We start from the raw sequence: 18,863 nt of genomic DNA, 5'->3' as shown, positions 1-18,863 counted from the left end.
AACAACAACAACAACCCTAACCCCCTAGATGGCCACTCTGGAGGAATCCTGCAACCCTTTGTCACATTAACATATCAAAGCGAGCAGCTGACAGAATTTACTAAGCAATCTGAACTCCACCAAAGAATCACAGCATCCCCTATCCCTCCCCTCACCAGAACAGACAGAAAGCAGCGCCAGATGGGGTGTGTGTACATATAGGTGTAGGTGTAGGGATGTATGTGTGAGTTTGTGTCTGTGTTTGTGAGTGTACACATATGTGAGAGTTTTCCTACAATAAAGAAAGACATGAAAAGTGCTTTCAACCCCATCTTTCCTTGTGACAGCTAAGCAGCAAAGGCTGTTTGCTTAGTGATTTTAATCTATGATAAAAATCAGCTGCAGTAGAAGGGTTACAAGGAGCAACAATGAAGAATGAGGTAGGAGGGAGAACTGGGGAAAGTGGTATTACTGACGTACAGAGCCATTTGTGTGATTCTATATAGCTCGAGCTAGAAGGTTGGGCAATCCTACTTCCGTAGTGATACTGCCTCGGAAACCTAAGGAGGGGTTGCTATAAGTCGGGGCCGACTCGACGGCACATAACAACAACAACAACAGAGTTAAATTAGAATCCGTCAGTCTTCTCACTGCTGCATGTTAGGAATAAAAAGCATGCAACAAGCCTCACTTGCTGTGCAGTGCTCTGCTTCTGGCTACACTGGTGTTCATGCATAGTTTCCAAGAAGGTTTTACTGGGGTGGTTACCACGCCCAACCATAGCAGTTATTCACTGCTACAAAGCAGTTGTATTAAAAGAGGTTAAAATCAAAAGGTGATGGGAACAGAGCAGAGGATGCCTGGAAATGTTCTCTTGCTCTCATGAAAGAAGATGGAGAAGAAAATTACTAACAAGAAATCACTAGGTAAAGCTGATCCCATACCAAATACTGAAATATGAGCTAATTAGTTCTGAGTACTCAATGTGTTTGAGAAAAAGTATTTCCTACTGTGGTGGAGTTAATTCTGATTCATAATTACCCAACAGACCAGAGTAGAACTGCCCCACAGGGTTTCCAAGGCTGTAAACCTTTACAGATGCATACTGCCACACTCCTTTCAGTTAGTAGCCATGTGCTCTAACCGTTGAACCATCAGGGCTCCGTGGAAGAAAAGAAAATGTCATCAAAATAGCAATAATGAATACTTACTGTTTACTGTGTGGCACTTCACCATAGTAAGTCTCTGAGGTGGGGGCTGATTTTTCCTGATTTTACAGAGATTAATTTGCCCAGGGTCACAGCTTATAGTGTAGTGGTAGGACTGGACTGATTTCTGATTCCAAAATTATTATCCACCAAAATAGTCTCCAAGTGTAGTCTACAGACTACCAGAATCATATCACCTGAGGGGTCCGCTGAAATGCTCCTTCCTGGGCCCCGCTTCAGGACAACTGAATCAGACTCTAAAGGGAAGGCCCAGAAATCGGAATTTTAAAATTTCGCTAAAAGAGTTTTAAGTCTTCTGGTGAATCTCCTCATGACCTTATTCTGTGAATGTTGGGTCATTAGGGACTTTGTAGAGTAGGTGCAAAGCAGTGAATCAAGTCATTCACAGTTTTGCATACTTGACAGCAAAAGAAAATTATTTTTCCCTAATGTCTCAGTGTCACCAAGCCCACGTTTGGCCCTGGGAAAAGGCCAGTGAAATTACATAATGATTTTAACTGTGATATACTACCATACCAGAGGGGCAATCTGTCAACCCTATACCACTCAGGGACTCCACAGATAATACAGTGGTTCTCATATCAGAGGATCCATGTTAATCCTCTGGTCCCTTCAGATGGTCTATGGGCTGGTTTAATCACTGATCTATGACCTCTTATTGTCCTCCAGCAGTTTGCAGTGAAAAACAGCAGCTTCTTGGGTTCATGGCCTCAGTGGCAGTTGGACTAGACCAAACACTTGAAGATCATGGCTAAAATAGGAATAGACATAAGTCCCTCAAGGATCCTGGGATACAAGATCAACAGAAGTCCTTGAAGATAAAAATAGGAGAGAAAAAGACCTACTCAGAAGTAGAATGTAAAAGTCAATATTCTAAGTAATTGGAATTTCTGTTCCAGGTATTTATAGGTTTAAATTTACAAGTGATCCTCAGTGATGAGGTAGGAGGGAGAACTGGGGAAAGTGGTATTACTGACGTGTCTCAGTGTCTAGCACATTGCCTTGCCCACACTCATTGCTTAATAAATGCTTGATTAAAAATGGGGCAAGGAACAAAAAGAAAATTCTGTGTTAATTACCTCAATACTTTCTCTCACAGTAATTTTAGTAGACAAATAGATTTTAATAAAACCTGGACAGAGGGAAATAGTAGGCTTCTCGGCAAAAGTACATGTCCATAATTAGTGGTGCAATCGTCAAAGCACTTAGCTGACAACTGATTCCCATGTGGCAGTTCTACTCTGTTCTATAGGGTCACTATGAGTCTAAATCAGCTCAACAGCAATGGATTTGGTTTGCATTTGGTGGGTTTTTATTTTGTTATGCCAATGTAGAAACACCACTGAAGATGATGTCATGTTTTCTGGAGACTGGACCACTATCTGGAGCTCATAGTTTTGACCTGTGTTTGCTTCATGCTATGTAACCAAAACAGAAGTATTCACTGAAAGACATATTTAAAGCATTTTAAACTTCTATCTTCTAGTTGTGACTAAAGATTATCCTGCCCCATTTCCAGTTATGACTAGGGTTATCCTGGTAATTTCCTGAATCTGAAGGAAAAAATGCAAAGTGGGCTTAGATGAACAGAAGGCAGTAGAGTTGAGCAGAAACACTGTAGCCTAATCCTTATCACCTCCCAAGAATCCACAGGCACCTAGCCCATCTGTGAATGAGTGAAGCAGAACTGTCACTAAACCCTGTTCACAGAGGGAAAAACAGCAACAATAAAAGGAAGGTGTCTGGTCTGTGATGTCAGGCTACAATATGTCAGAAACATCAGTGTCTACTAAGTAATCGTATAGCCAGCTTTCACTAATTTATGCTGCAACAACAAACACAAATCTCAGTGGATTGTGACAATGACGGTTTATTCCTCACTCACATGCTTGACAGCAGTAGGTCAGCTACTCCAAGTTGTCTTCATTGAGGCTCCCAAATTGAAGGAGCTGCCCCTACCTGGGGAAGGCTCTTCTCAAGGACAAGGGAATGAACAAAACAGCCAAAACATCACAACAGCTCTTAAAACTTCTGCTTGAACATGGATTATATCATTTCTGCTCACCTTCCATTGACCAAAGCAAGTCCATGGCTAAGCCCACTCTCCATTAGGGCAGGGAAGTGAGCTCCATCTACAGTGAGGCACTGGATTTCACATGGTTGTGCACAGAAAAAAACTGTCATTGCCAAGTTGATTCCACCTCAGAGTGACCCTATAAACCAAACCATACCAAACTCACTGGCGTCAAGATGGATCCAACTCATAGCCTTGGGTTTCCAAGGCAATATCTCTATGGAAGTAGATTGCCCAATCTTCCTTCTGAGGAGTGGCTGGTGGGTTTGAACCACCAGCCTTCTGGTTAGCAGTCAAATGCCTCAAGCACTATGGCAGTGACCCTATAGGACAGACTAAAACTGCCCCATAGGATTTCCAAGGTTGTAAATCTTTATAGAAGTAGACTGCCACATCTTTCTCCCACAGAGCAAGTGGTGAGTTCAAACCACCTACCTTTTGTTTAGCTGGGAAGGATGGTGCATAATCTTCTTACAGGAAGGGGAGTAAATAAATGAGAACCAGAGTATACTCTGTGACAGGAATCAGAATAATTAATATTTCTTATTGAAGAAAATATTGCCTGAGCTCTTTTGTTGTTGTTGTTATGTGCCATCAAGTCGGCCCCGACTCATAGCGACCCCTTCTTGGGTTTCCGAGGCAGTATCATTATGGAAGTGATTGCCCCATCTTCCTTCCAAGGAGTGGCTGGTGAGTTTGAACTGCCAGCCTTCTGGTTACCAGTCAAGTGCCTTAGCCACTATGCTACCAGAGATGACCTTTTTTGCTTCAGAATCTAATAGCCAAGCAGGTTTTTAATTGCTTTGTAGTTTTTTGTCATTGCTCCCACACTGTCGAGACACAGCTCTAACTGATTTCCTCTGATCAAACTGCCTCACTCACCATGTAGGGAAAGAGTTCCATTCCTCACAGCTAGGAACTTGACTCCATATGGAAAGAAGGGGGTAGAGTGGGCACTCCCATAGAGTTTGATCCAAGCTTTGCCTTGGAAGGGTTTGTCCTCAGATCCAATGCGGAGCTCTCCACCGTCAGACACAAGGATGGAATGGGCCCTGAGCTCAATGGGTCCTGGATCCATGAAAAGCAGCTTGCCTCCTAATAATCAAAAGGAAGATTGTCAGTCTCTGAGAGGATGAGCTCACCTCCTGAAAGGTCCAAAGTCTACTGAAATGCTCTTCATTTTATACTTCTGCTGGGATTTAAACGCATTTTATCTTGGCCTTTCTTCGAAAAGCACTATAGGGTAGATCAGACACATAGAAATAGAAGCACTCTATTATTGAGTAAGCTTTGGTTAGCTACCAAGTATGGGTACTCTCACAACATGCCTTCCTTCCCAAAGTGTTCCTGATGATAATAAAAGGAACATTACAAGGAAATCCTCTTTTGCTCAGAAATCATATATATTAGTCCCCCAAACACAACACACCAAAATGTAGTCGGACTATGTGTTCTCTTTCCCTTGGACTTCACAGTCAAATAAATTCAACTTTTATTCTTCTCTGATAAGGACATAAAATAGAATGTGGAATAAGAGATGTGAAGGCTTCTATGTTTACCATTCAGCAACAGAGAAAAATGCTTATAAAATTAAGTAGGGAAAAAAATCTAGGAAGCGATTATGCAATAAATAGGGATAGAAGAAAATGTAGCAAAATTGTAAGAATTATGACAAAAGGTGGTGTAATGATGGGCTAACATCATGGCATTTGTAGCAGTTGAGTTGACCAGCATCCATTGAACTTCTTTAAATAATAGACCCTAATTACCTTGAAGAATTGCTTTGCTCCACTGAACACAGCTGAGTGAGACTGTCAATACAGGGGCCTTGTGCTACCATAGTCTGGGTCACACACCCAGGCTCCAGATGGAAAACTGGAGCAAAAGATTGAAAAGGCTTAGATCTCATTAATTCCCGCGGTGTCATCATGAATCTAGGAAAAGTTCCTGCTTCTGAAACACCCACCAGCACCCCCCTTTAAAGTAGAGAAGTGTATTTCTATGCCTGGTTTATTGGACTTCCTGTTGCTTCTGTAAGCTACCCAATGCCTCTCCAATAAGTTTCCTTTTTTTCAAGGAAAGTTGTTTTCTGTTTATTGTAACCAAATAACCTGAAATGATATAGATACTATTTTGCACTAAAGTCCAATTTTTCTGTAACAGGAATATTATATCAAAAAATTATTTTTAAATAATGAGAGTAAATGATATAGTAAGAAAATATTTTCCTCTTTATAACACCTTTATTCAAAAAGATTTAGAAATTTACATTTCACAAAGATTTTCTCAATAACACCAGAATAATCAAAGCATCTCAGATAAATAAACACTTTACCTGGATAAGCAAGTCTCAATTTTCTCCTTCCTATAAGTGGTTTAGCATAGTGGCTAAGACACTTGCCTGCTAACCAGACGGCTGGCGGTTCAAACCCACCAGCCACTCCTCGGAAGGAAGGTTGGGCAATCCTACTTCCGTAGTGATACTGCCTCGGAAACCCAAGGAGGGGTCGCTATGAGTCGGGTTTGACTCGACGGCACATAACAACAAGAACATAAGTGGTTTACAAAAGCACCAGGCTAGACCTTCCACCCTACAGCAAAATTCTCAGAGTTGTGACTTTATAACAGAGACATCAGGATTCCGAAAAAGCCTAAAGAGTACAGTTCTCAGACCAGGTCCCAGTTTAGGTTAGCTCAAGGTCCGTATCATTGATGTTTTGGTTTAATACATGGGTATTACTCTAATCTGGTTTAAATACCTGAGTTTCCTACACACACAAACACACACACATTTTCTCAGAGAGGAAGTTGCTATTACACTTAATCTATAAACCCAGATGTTGTCTCAGTGATCAGAAAGTAGACAAAGGATGTGGAGAAAGCAAAACATCAGAAATGGCTCCAGAAACAGTTCTACTGTCTTGGTGAGGGGCAGTAGAGATCAAAAACTCTTAGCCTACTAAATGTAATCCTAAATCCAATGTGCCAAATTATCAAGTTGGATTGTTGTTACCTTCCAGAAATCACAACTGAAAGTAGTTAAATGTGTTCTTAAGGAATGAGAAGAGAGAAGAAAAAGGCTAAAAGCCCTTCAGTCATTTTTGCTTGCCTCCATCTTAGTACAGAGATAATGATCAATAAATGTTTGACCCAATAGTCAGATTTGGAGGCCACTTTTTCCCTGACCTGTTCTAAAATTTCTCTTCAGCTTTCTTCAGCCCTTTTCATCAAACTCTTCAGTCTTTGATCCTAAAGCCCAAACCATACACCATCAATATCAACCATAGGATGTTTACTTAAATGGTCTGTGCTTCACTTCTAACCTAAAAGTTAGTAGTTCAAACCCACTCAATGGTGCCACAGAAGAAAGGCCTGGCAATCTGCTTCTTATAGCAAGAAAAGTCTATGGAGCAGTTCTACTCTGTATCATTTGGGGTCACCGTGAGTCAGAAAGGACTTGATAGCCATAGGTTTGTGCTTTGTTTTTTTCCTTTCAGTCACAATTTAGACACACCCTACCTGGCTATCCAGTTTCTCTATTTGTAAAATGTGGATGGTAAGAGCGCCTCCCTCAAAGAATTACAGTAACTTAGGGAAATCATGTTTGTAAATCCGAGGCATAGAGTTTGACATCTATTGTGCATTCAATGCAAACGTGAATGCTGCTATCTCAGACTCATCCTCATCATTTCCACTATCAATTTCTCTGGTTGCTCCATTGCGTCAGCACTACGAGACCATTTAATTCTAACATCTCACTGTTGCTAATCCTGACTTTTCTTCTGAAACATGGCATATACATCATACTCAAAGGTAAACTATGCAAGAAGTGAAAGAACCATCCTTTGGTAATTTATAGACTTAATGCCAGAGTAGCACCACACTATTTACCAGGCATTCAATGGCCCACTAGTGATATATATATATTTTTTTACTTTAATCTTCCCCTCCATTGTCAGTATACACAGAAATGCAATAATAGTCATCAATCCTGCTGTGAACAAGAAGTAAGAAAAGTGACCTGTACTGCAGGACTAACTATACTGGTTTTTTTTTGTTTTGTTTTGTTAATCTTTTTCACTCACAGCTACATAATATTTGTGTCCCAGGTAATTACCTTCAACTCATGAACCATGGATTTGCATGGCAAGATTCCCTCATTATAAATACTCAGGAATCTGAACTGACCCGATGAGCAAGCAGTGGAGACAAGTTCCCTCCCCTGACTCTGCTATTGACCTATGACTGATCCTCATTAAATGCCGTAAAAAGTCTGGACTTCAGGTTACCCTGGTCTGAAATCTGTCCTACTTAGAGCCTACTGATGGTCTCATTCATAAAGTGGAGAGTAGAACGGCATGTTCATTGAGGCACCTTCCAGCTCTAGAATACTTTGACAACTATTCCTTTAAAAATTCAGTCAGCAAACACTTGAAGGAATAAGTCACTGGGCTGGGGGGCTCAGGACCATAGCTTAGGGGACATTAAAGTCAATTGGCACAACATAATCCAGAAAGAAAATGTTCTATATCCAACTTTGGCAGGTAGTAACTGAGGTCTAAAAAGCTTATGAGTGGTCATCTAAAGTGCAACTACTGATCTCTCTATGTCCAGAACAAAGAAGACTGAAAAAAATTCAAAGACACATGGGACCAAATAATCCAAAGGACTAATGGACCACACAAACCTCAGCCTCCATGACCCTGAAACCAGAAGAACTAGATGGTGCCTGGCTACCACACCTGATCATTCTGAAAGGGATCACATTAGAAGGTCCTGCATAGAGTGGGAGAAATATGTGGAACAAAAATCAAAATCTTAAAGACCAGACTTGGTGGTTGGGCAGAGACTGGTAGAACCCCTTTAACTACATAAGAGGAAGAGAGAATCACCATCAGCAGCCCAAGGCCTGTTCTCCTGAGGCCAGACATGCTGCCACCCTCCAACATTCTTACTAACCTTGGCACCAACCGTTCCTCCCACAGCACCCACCACCTCTCTGCTGGGTTTAATAATTCACTGTAGTGACCACACAGAACTCACAGATTATGGGGTTTATTAGGGAAGCAACAGGCTATAATTCAAGTTCAGGAACATGCTCAGTCTCTCTCAGCCCGCTGTCTCTCTCAGCCCACTGTGTCTCTCAGCCAGCCAACTCTCTCAGTCTCTCTCAGCTGGCTAGCTCTCTCTCAGCAGTCTCTCTCACATATCTCTCTTCAGCAATGCATCTTTCTCACGTTTCTCTCTCCAGCAGCACATCTCTCTCAGCTGGAAGTCAGAGAGACTCCTGTTGCCTCTGTTGTTGTTGTTTTGTCGTCAAGTCAGACCTGACTCATAGCAACCCCTCCTTGGGTTTCTGAGGCAGTATCACTACAGAAGTAGACTGCCCCATCCTCCTTCCGAGGAGTGGCTGGTGGGTTTGAACTGCCAGCCTTCTGGTTAGCAGTCAAGTGCCTTAGGCACTAAGCTACCAGAGCTCCTCCTGCTGCCTCTAGGAGGGTTCATTTTGAGACTGGCAGAAACTAACCAATCCCATCAGAATTCTACACACCTGAGAGAGAGTGAACTTCCAAGAAGATTGTTTTGTGCTGGTCCAACAGAAATACACCAGGTGGATAACTTTAACAATCAGCTACTCAGTTGTTCATGGCAAAGTGGAAGTTACAAAGACTATGGCTAGAAAACCCATACCATGTAATTTAATACACCCCAGGCCATCCCCTGGCTTTTCTAGCCATTATTGCTTTTAGGCTTCAAAAATTAACATCCCCTTCACCATCAGTTTGCAAATAACCACAACCATGAAAGCAGTAAGCCAGCCACTTCATGCCTTTATTTCCCTATTTTTAAGATAGCCAATTTCTAATTTGCCCATCTCCATCAAACCAGTGCTCTGAGGAGAAAAGCATGTTTCTTTCTCTCTGGAGAATCTTCTGCTCTGCTTGGGAACTTTGGGCATCTGCATCTGTAAATAAGCAAAGTCCAACCCAGCTCAAGCCATGAAATTGCAGGAACTTGACACCAGCTCAGTGTCAAACATTTTCCTTTCCATTTGGTTGGGTTCTGATGACCTCAGCCCTAGCAATCCCAGCTAGGTCATAGGTACCAGCTGCCAAGTTTGGGAGTCACACTCTTCCCTTCATTTCAGACCAGCCAGCACCTTCTCTCTTATCATCAATTCTCAAGGACTATTTCAATGCCCATAAGCTCACAACTCCTTGGGCTTCAGACCAACCAGCCCTTCCTCTCATTCCTAGCCTCTGTGGCCTAGGTCAAAGAGTACCAAACTCAGCCCATTTCTTCATTGCTGCACTTCCCACATCTCCACTCTTCAAGTGGACCCAGGTGGTCACAAATTAGCAGCATACAAGCCTACTACTCACTGGCTTTAACTTCCAGTCCTGGAAGGGGTTTCTCTCATGGGCCATGACTTTCCTGCCTCAATGCACCCAATGCCTAACTGCTTGCTTAAAATTAAAAAAAAAAAAAAAAAAAAGCCAAATGGTAGGTTTTTTTCTCTTCTGGTCCTTTCTTTAAATGCAAATCTTCTGTTTTCTCAGTAGTTCTAGGGGAGGTCTTTTCAAATGCAAATTTCCTCACTCAGTAGTTTCTGGGTGGGGCTCAGGTTTTCTACCCAAGCCCCCTATACTTTTGTTTGAAACAAAAGCCTGTGTTTCTTCTGGGCAAATTCTATTTCCCCTTTTAACATATCCAATCATGTATTGGCTGAAGGCAGACTTCCACTCTCGGTTATCCATACCCTATAAAACCCACCAGCCACTCCTCGGAAGGAAGATGGGGCAGTCTACTTCCGTAGTGATACTGCCTCAGAAACCCAAGGAGGGGTCGCTATGAGTCGGGTCCGACTCGACGGCACATAACAACAACATAATCATTCCTAACATGTAAGTAGGTAAGAGAAGATCCCAGTATCCATATCTCTCACCTACTTACATGTTAGGAATGATTATAGGATATGGATAATCCATAGTGCATTCAGGAGCTCTGGTAGCATAGTGCCTAAGGCACTTGACTGCTAACCATAAGGTTGGCGGTTCAAACCCACCAGCCACTCCTCAGAAGGAAAGTTGGGCAATCTACTTCCATAGTGATACTGCGTAGTGATACCACCTCGGAAACCCAAGGAGGGGTTGCTACGAGTCCGTCCAACTCCACGGCACATAACAACAACAACACAGTACATTTAGATAAACACATAATTCAAAACACATAATCCTTTTTAAGACATTCCAGTTTCATCCCTTCACCATCTTCCCATTCTATGTATATGTCCTTGGGCCTTTGGCTGGGTGTAGCCAAAAGCCCTAGCCTCTGGATCAATTATCTCCTTTAATAGGTAACACCAATTAAAGTACCCATCTAAGAATCTAAAGTTTCACTTCCCAGGCCCCTTCCTTCTTTCTTTACAAAATCCCATGCATTCATGTGTCTGGAACCACTACCCATGGCTTCAGACACCAACTGCTAAAGGAGCAAGGAGACAGCATCTTCAGACTTCCTCTAACTACACAATAGGAAGAGAGAATCACCATCAGCAGCCCAAGACCTGTTCTTATGAGGCCAGACATTCAACCACCCTCCAACCCTCTTACTAACCTTGTCACCAACTGTTCCTCCCACAGCACCCACCACCTCTCTGCTGGGTTCGAAAATTCACTGTGGTGGCCAGACAGAACTCACAGATTATGGGGTTTATTAGGGAAGCAACAGCCTACAATTCAAGTTCAGGAATGCGCTCAGTCTCTCTTAGTCTGCTGTGTCTCTTAGCCAGCTGTCTCTCTCAGTTTTTCTCAGTAGTACATCTCTCTCTCAGCAGTATATCTCTCTCATGTCTCTCTCTCTAGCAGTGCATCTCTCTCAAATCTCTCTCTCAGCAAGCATGTCTCTCTCAGCAGGCAGTCAGAGAGACTCCTTCTGCCTCTAGGAGGGCTCATATTGAGCCTGGCAGAATGGCAAAACTAACCAATCCCAACATCAGAATTCTACACACCTGAGAGAGAGTGAACTTCCCTGAAAACTGTTTAATGCTGCTCCAACAGAAATATAGCAGGTGGATAACAATCAGCTACTCGATTGTTCACGGCAAAGTGAGAGTTTCAAAGACTATGGCCAGAAAAGCCATACCATGTAATTTACTAATTTACTGCACCACAGTCACCCTTCAGGCCTGGAACTGAATTCACCCATGGCTCAATTTTCAGCCAAACAATTGTTGTTGTTGTTGTTGTTAGGTGCCTTCGAGTCATTTCCAACTCATAGTGACCCCATGCAGCAGAACAAAACACTGCCTGATCCCATACCAGATCCATGATCTCTGCTGTACTTGAGCCCATCATCACAGCCACCATGTCAATCCATCTCTTGAAAGCCTTCCCCTCCTTCATCGACCCTCCACCCTACCAAGCATGACATCCTTCTCTAGGGAATGGTCCCTTCTTACAACATGACCAAAGTAGGTGAGACGAAGTCTGGCCATTCTCACTTCCAAGGAGCATTTCGGATGCCCTTCCTCCAGAACAGATCTTTTAGCAGTCCATGGTACTTTCAGCATTCTTCGCCAGCACCACAACTCAAAAGCATCAACTCTTCTTCGGTCTTCCTTATTCACTGTCCAGCTCTCACATGCTTATGAAGTGATAAGAAATATCATGGCTTGTGTCAGGCGCACCTTAGTCCTCAATGAGACATCCTTGCTCCTCAGCACTTGAAACAATTCCTTCGCTGTTGACCTTCCCAGTGCTACACATCATCTAATGTCCTGACTGCTGCTTCCATTGGCATTGATTGTAGAACCAAGCAACATGAATTATTTGACAATCTCAATCTTCTCTCCATTAATTGTGATGCTGCTCACTGGTCCAGTTGTGAGGATTTTTTTTTTTCTTTATATTGAGACATAATCCAATGGGAGTGAGCCGCAGGGATCCAGGTGAGGAGAGGAAACCCAGGCATGCCCAAAGCAGCAGGGCGGGAGAGCGGGAGAAAGGGGATTAAAAGGCCCAGGAACAGGGACAGAGGAGGAGTCAGCCACAGGGACCCAGGTAAGGGTGGTAGGAGAGGTTTCCAACAGGGAGACAAACTTGTCTGTTGGTGTGTCCTACCATGGTGACGTGTTGATGTGAGTTTTGAGGCTGAGCCACTGGTGTTTCAAACCCAGCGGGATGCACATGGTGCACAGGTATCAGCCCAGCTAACAGATTGAGACAGACTAGAAAGAAGGAAGAGGCCATCCATTTCTCAAAGAATTGGCCAGGGAAAACCTTATGAAAAGCCAAGTAATAGACAGGTCTATAAGGTATAAAGTAACACTAGGAAGGTATGCGCTTCTTAGAATAATCAACCATTCAAGATCAAAAGGGCAGCATTTGCACAAGGACAAAGTTCAGAAGAGAGGAAAGGATAGGATAAAAGGGAAGAAGTAGAATGAGTGATACTACATTATGGGCATTTCAATCAATAGCATGAAGCAAAATGTGTATGAATTTTTGAATGGAAAACTAATTAATTTGCTCTGTAAACCTTTACCCAAATCACAATGAAAAGTTCTTTTTTTAAAAAATGCAGTCAGATATGCATCTGACAATGATAAAAACATAAGCTCGAGTTTTCCTGAAATGTGGTGTACTGAACTTGGAATTTGTCTTGGGAAGCTACTACATGCACAGTCAGGGAAAGCAAGGTGATCTATTTCTGAAAAATCAGCCACTGAAAACCTTATGGAACACAGTTCTACTCTGACACACATGAGGTTGCCATGAGTTAGAAGTGACTTGATGGTTTTAACATTTATTAACCATCTACTAAATGCCCTGGTGCCACAAATACTTTGTGCTCCACTACTAAAGGGTCGGCATTCAAACCCACACAGCAGCTTTGCAGAAAAAAGGACTGGCAAAGATTAAAGCCAAGAAAACCCTATGGAGCAGTTCTACTTTGTAACAAACACATGGGGTCACCATGAGTTGGAATTGACCTGGCAGCAAACTGTTTTGTTTTTGTTTTTGTTTTTTTGTTTTTGTTTTTATTTTTTACTATGTGCCAAAACCTTGAGATATGCTGTCTGAAATGATCTTCAAAACAAGCCCATTAGTGAAAGGCTTGACCTAGCACTCCTTATTTCCCAGAACATGGTATGGTCTGAAAGAATCATCTCTTCTACCTTACAGCAGGCAGCAGCTTAGAACCCAGGACCATCTGACAGAAAAGCTCATATCCTATCCATTTCTCCAAACCCTCCTAGGTAGCTTTTCATTAATCAGAATTGTTTTCATACTTACATTTAAGGAAAAACATGTGTTAACATAAGCAATTTGCCTATGGCTTGTTTATATATGATTTATTTTAATTTTGTTAATGTAGATATATATATATATATATACCTTGTCTCATTCCAAAAAGGATTTGGGGCAGACTACAAGGATTAGTGGATAAAAACAAAAACCTGGGTTTTGTCCCTTGCATTTCCAAACAAAATATTAAAGACACAGAAGCAAATTTGTAGAAATCTATAAACATCATTCACTGACAGGAATGAATAATGATACTAATGAAGAGAGAAAAGCCCAAGAAAATGGATGCTTTGTGTTGGCAAGAGTATTAAAACAGAACTAATTAATTAATATAATAATTGTTATTCCCTGCTAAAAAGCATTCCTACCTCACTTTATCGGTAGTATACATAGGGAAATCTAGGTAAATGAGGAATCGCATATGATGAGAAGCACAGCTATTTCTGCCTGATAAAATTACAAGAGATAACCAAAGTATATGCTGCTCTGTGTGAAAGGATATGAAGTTTGTATTTAATCTAGCTCTGTGCCAAGGCCTTAAGATTTTCATCCTCACACTTTATTAGCTTAACATAAATATACAGTGGGCTACTTTAAAGGAGAGTTACTTGAGAATGGGAGGGAAGAAAGAAGACTCTATTTCTCTACTTTATAGAGCTTGACCCCATTTTTGAAAGCTGAAATAGTGGGATGCCTTTGGCTGTGACCCTGAAATTGCTTGTTATAATTGTTCATGAAAGCTGAGTATTTCCAACAAGTGACCTTGGATAACCTTATAAAAATCAATCAACCATCATTATTGTTATATCCTCTCTAAAATAAACAAATGAACACAACTTCACATGTAATCACTTCTTCCCATTAACCATCTCTTTTATTTCTTGGAAAGGGAAGTAAAAGATACTTTTAGAAGCTAGCTAATGTTAGCAAAGAACATCAAAACCTGCTTTTGGCTAACCCTGCAATTAGCCATGCTCTGTAATAACCACAAAATTGTTATTATTTGTGTGTGTGTATGTGTTTTAAGAAAAACAAATACAAAGTTCCAGCTATTTTCTCCCTTACAGAAAAAAATATTTTACCATACAGTAAGATTCTTCAAAAAATCTGGCTATGCCTGTTATCTTCAGTTACCTCTCCATCAAAACTGTTCCTGCCAAGATCACAAATGGCCACCATATTGCTGAATCCAAGGCTCAATTCTCAGTCCTCACTTTCCCTGAGTGGCTAGAATCATTGGACACACTAGGTACCTCCTTCCTTCTTGAAACTCCTTTTTCCCCTTCCTTCCCTAGCGCTATACTCTCCTGGTTTCCTGCTACCTCCCAGGATTCTCCTATCCGGGCTCCTCTGCTGATTCTTCATCATCATCCTAACCTCTGACACTTAGAGTGTCCCAAGACTCACTCCTGGGACCATTTTTCTTATCAGTCTACATGTAACACTTTGGTTGTTTCATTTTGTCTTATAGTTTTAAACACCATCATATGCTAATGCCTAATGACTACTAAATTTAAAACCTTGGTCCTCAACTCCAGAGTCATATATCCAACTGCCTACATAACATCCCTACTTGGGGTTTCCATACGCTTCTCAACTTAACATGTCCAAAATATGAACTCCTCATGTTGCTCCACAGATCCCCCCCACAATCCTTCTCATCTCTATAAATCGCAATACCATCCTTGCAAGCACTCAGTCGAAAAACCAGAGTCAACTTTCACTCTTTCTCACTCAACAACCAATCCTTCATAAACTTTTGTGCATTCTACCTTCAAAATATCCCCCTAATCCAGCCCCTTCTCATCACTACTATATCTGTCTAAGGGGTCTTAGTCACTGTCATCTCACCCCAGGATTATTGTAACACCCTTTGAACTCAGCTTCCTGCTTCTGGTCCTGCCCCTCACCTCAATGTCTATTCTCAAAACAGCAGTCAGTGTGATTTTTTTTTTTCAGTGTAAACCAGATCATATTACCTCTCAGCTCAGAGTTCCCAATGACTCCCAGCACACTCAAAGCAAAAGCCTACTAGACCCTGTAGGAGTTGGTCCTCTATGGCCCAATCTCCCTCTACTTTCCCCTTGCTCTCAATGCTGCTGCCACATAGACCTTCTTCTTGCTCTCCCTGCCTCATGGCTTTTGAACTTAGTGTGTACAAATCTCCCCACAAACCAGTACCCCCATTGACATTTCTTGCTGCATTTTTCTACACATACACACACAAAAAACAACCAAACTCATTGCCATTGAGTTGGATCTGACTCATAGTGACCTCTTCTTGGGTTTCCAAGGCAGTATCACTACAGAAGTAGATTGCCCAACCTTCCTTCTGAGGAGTGGCTAGCAGGTTTGAACTGCAGCCTTCTGGTTATCAGCCAAATACCTTAGGCACACACACACACACACACACACAAAACACATCCACTGCCATCAAGTTGATTCCGACTCATAGGAACCCCCACTGGGTTTCCAAGTGGTAAATCTTTACTGAAGTACATTCTCCAGTCTTTCTTCCATAGAGTGGCTGGTGGGTTTGAACTGCCAACCTTCTGGTTAGCAGTCAAATGCCTTAAGCACTGTGCCACCAGAGTGTCTTATTTTTTTCTCCATAGTATTAAGTAAATCTAACAAACAATATAACTTGCTTACTTATATAAGCAAACTTCTCAAGACCAGACATTGTTGTATATTTTGGTCACTGATGTAGCACCTGTGTTTAGAACACTATCTGGTACTTAGGGAATGCGACAAGTGCTCACTCAATATTTACTGAATGACTGGGAATTGAAGTTATGAAAGTAAATGAGGTTTCCCATGGAAGACATGTAATGAGAATAGAAGAGAAATTCTGGGAGGTGGGGGGAAACTTTAAAACATCAATATTTAAAAACTAGAATAAGAAAAGGAAATAGGAAGATTCTTGAGAGTGGGTCAAAGAATTATGAGAATTAAAAGAAAAATCAGAACATTATGGAAACACAGCCTCCAGGAAGAGCTTTAAGAACTGTGAAGGTTGTACTTGGTGGTGTCAAACTGTTAATGTGATTGTTGGTAGGATCAGGGAAAAAGAAAAGAGCAGAGCCACATTTCATGTTAGGATGTGAATGACAGCTGATAAAATGAACTCAGAGATAATGACTCCATTTTTAGGTGGAGGGAAAGCCAGAGATAGATGGTGGCAAGGCCCAAGGAGGGATCCAAGGACTCAAATTAATATGATCAATCTATGTCACCAATCCGGATTAATTCATTTACCCAAAGCTTGAACTATCTAAATTTTAAGATGTAAATTATCCAATTTACTTATCTCCACTGATAATCTCTATTCAACTTCTGTGTCAACCCTAAATAATTCCTTTTAAAATTTAGCAGCCTCTATCTTCCTACTTTTCAGTTGTTAAATAGTCTAATGGATAGTGTAGGGAGCCTTTGGGCTCCTTTTCCCTGGAGAATTGTAGGTGATCATCCATTCAGGGATACTGCTCCGCCTGGACATGGGCTGGCTGCATGATCTGGGCACATGTGGAGTACACTGCTGTACCTACTGCCTGTGCTGCTGTGGGGGCAGAGGCCTGGAGGAGGTGAGGGAGGGAAGAGTGGCATGTAAGGATGGCAGCTGCAGCCCGAAGCCTGCGTGGTGATGGGGATGCACATAGCTTCCTTTGTTGGCAAGATCTGGATTAGACTTGTGCCTGATCCACTGGAGCAGAGCCTGGGAAGCCTTCGAGGTGGGCTTGTCCCCAGCCAGAGAGGCGGAAAATCAATTTGGCTGGCAAACGAGAGTCCCCAAGAGCTCAGTCCACGCTCCATAATCCTATCCACCAGCAGCTCAAGAAATAGATGCCTGAGTCCTCACATATTCATGGGGGACATGAGGCATAAATCAGGCTTTAAGGATTGGGGGCAAAGAGAATGGACTCTCTGCCTGGATACTAATTAATCAAGCACAGAACACCTAAACCTGCAACCTGCGACGGAGCCATGCACACACAGGCACAGGCTGCTGCTGCTGCTGCTGCTTTTCCCATTTTTTGTTGTTGCCATTATTTGTTTGTTTGTTTCAATTAAAACAGATACTGGATGGAATTTTCCCCTTTAGCTGGTGCTGCTTATGCAGCCCCCTGTTCTTCCTTTAATTAAAAAACATGCTTATTGCAATACTTGCCAGAATCACTTTAACGGTAGTTTAATTGTAATGTCTCTGCCTGATTTAAAAAAAGAAAATATGAACTAGAAAGTGTTTGCAAAAATGCTCTCAGGATGCAGGAAAAGCATCAGATACCTCCCCAGAATGGATACCACATATTAATTCCTTCACTGGTCTACTACTGCAGTCAAATGACAATGTAGAGGGGGAGGAAAAAATCTGAAATAGAATCACCACTCAGAGTTTCAAAACAATAGCAGTTGAGAGAAGCTTTTCATCAGCTCAGATTTCTCTGACAGGGTGAGGGACCACATCCAATTAAAAATGCCATGCACAGGATAAGCAGATTTAATGTGGCCAGCCAAATTCCACTGTTCATTGCAAAGGGTCGCACAGCCTTTGGGAAAAGAGTAGCTAGACTAGGTGAACTGGCATCTAGTCCTGACAGTCCTATGTGGTTCCCTTGACTGTTTTAGGTCAATGATTCTCAAACTGCCTCAGAATCACCTGAAGGGCTTAAAACGTAGATTGCTATGCCCCACACTCAGAGTAGGTTAGGTGTAAGTTCCAAGAATATGCATTTCTATGAAGGTCCCAGGTAACACTGATGCTGCTAATAGGGGGCCACACTTTGAGAACCACTACTATAAAGAAATTGATTACTCTATGTGTCCATATGCTTGTGACATCTGCTATCATCTAAAACAGGTTGAGAACTGCCAGGCTGGAATTACAGATTAATTCATTTATTTGTTCAACCTAGATTTACTAATGATCTGTTATTTTGCAGACCTCTTGTAGATGCTGATATAAAGATGTAAAAAACACAATCCCTGCTTCCAACAGGTCATTGTTGTTGTTAGGTACTATCAAGTTGTCTCCAACTCATAGCGACCCTAGGTACAGCAGAACAAAACACAACCTAGTCCTGTGCCAGCCCCATGATCCTTACTACAGCTGAAGCCATTGTTGTAGCCACTGTGTCAGTCCATCTCGGTGAGGGCCTTCCCCTTCCTTCATTGACCCTCCACTTTACCACGCATGAAATCCTTCTCCAGGAATGGTTCCTCCTGACAACATGACCAAAGTAGGTGCCATTCTGACTCCCAAGGAGCATTCCC

At 42.0% G+C, this 18,863-nt stretch overlaps 1 protein-coding gene across 1 annotated transcript in view; it reads right to left on the bottom strand.

Annotated features, from left to right (window-relative positions):
• The window catches only part of PKHD1 (PKHD1 ciliary IPT domain containing fibrocystin/polyductin), a 774,619-nt gene that overhangs the window by 517,345 nt on the left and 238,411 nt on the right, over positions 1-18,863 (bottom strand). Inside the window, exon 36 of the mRNA XM_007936280.1 lies at positions 4,165-4,377. Within this exon, the coding sequence (XP_007934471.1) occupies positions 4,165-4,377 (213 nt within the window). The remainder of the gene's footprint in view (positions 1-4,164; positions 4,378-18,863) is intronic.

Source organism: Orycteropus afer, unplaced genomic scaffold (genome assembly GCF_000298275.1).
Source record: "Orycteropus afer afer isolate SDZICR_OR568_19922 unplaced genomic scaffold, OryAfe1.0 scaffold00034, whole genome shotgun sequence".
Classification (NCBI taxonomy): domain Eukaryota; kingdom Metazoa; phylum Chordata; class Mammalia; order Tubulidentata; family Orycteropodidae; genus Orycteropus; species Orycteropus afer.
Note: the sequence above shows the minus strand (reverse complement) of the source record. Positions and strands in the feature narration are given on the sequence as shown.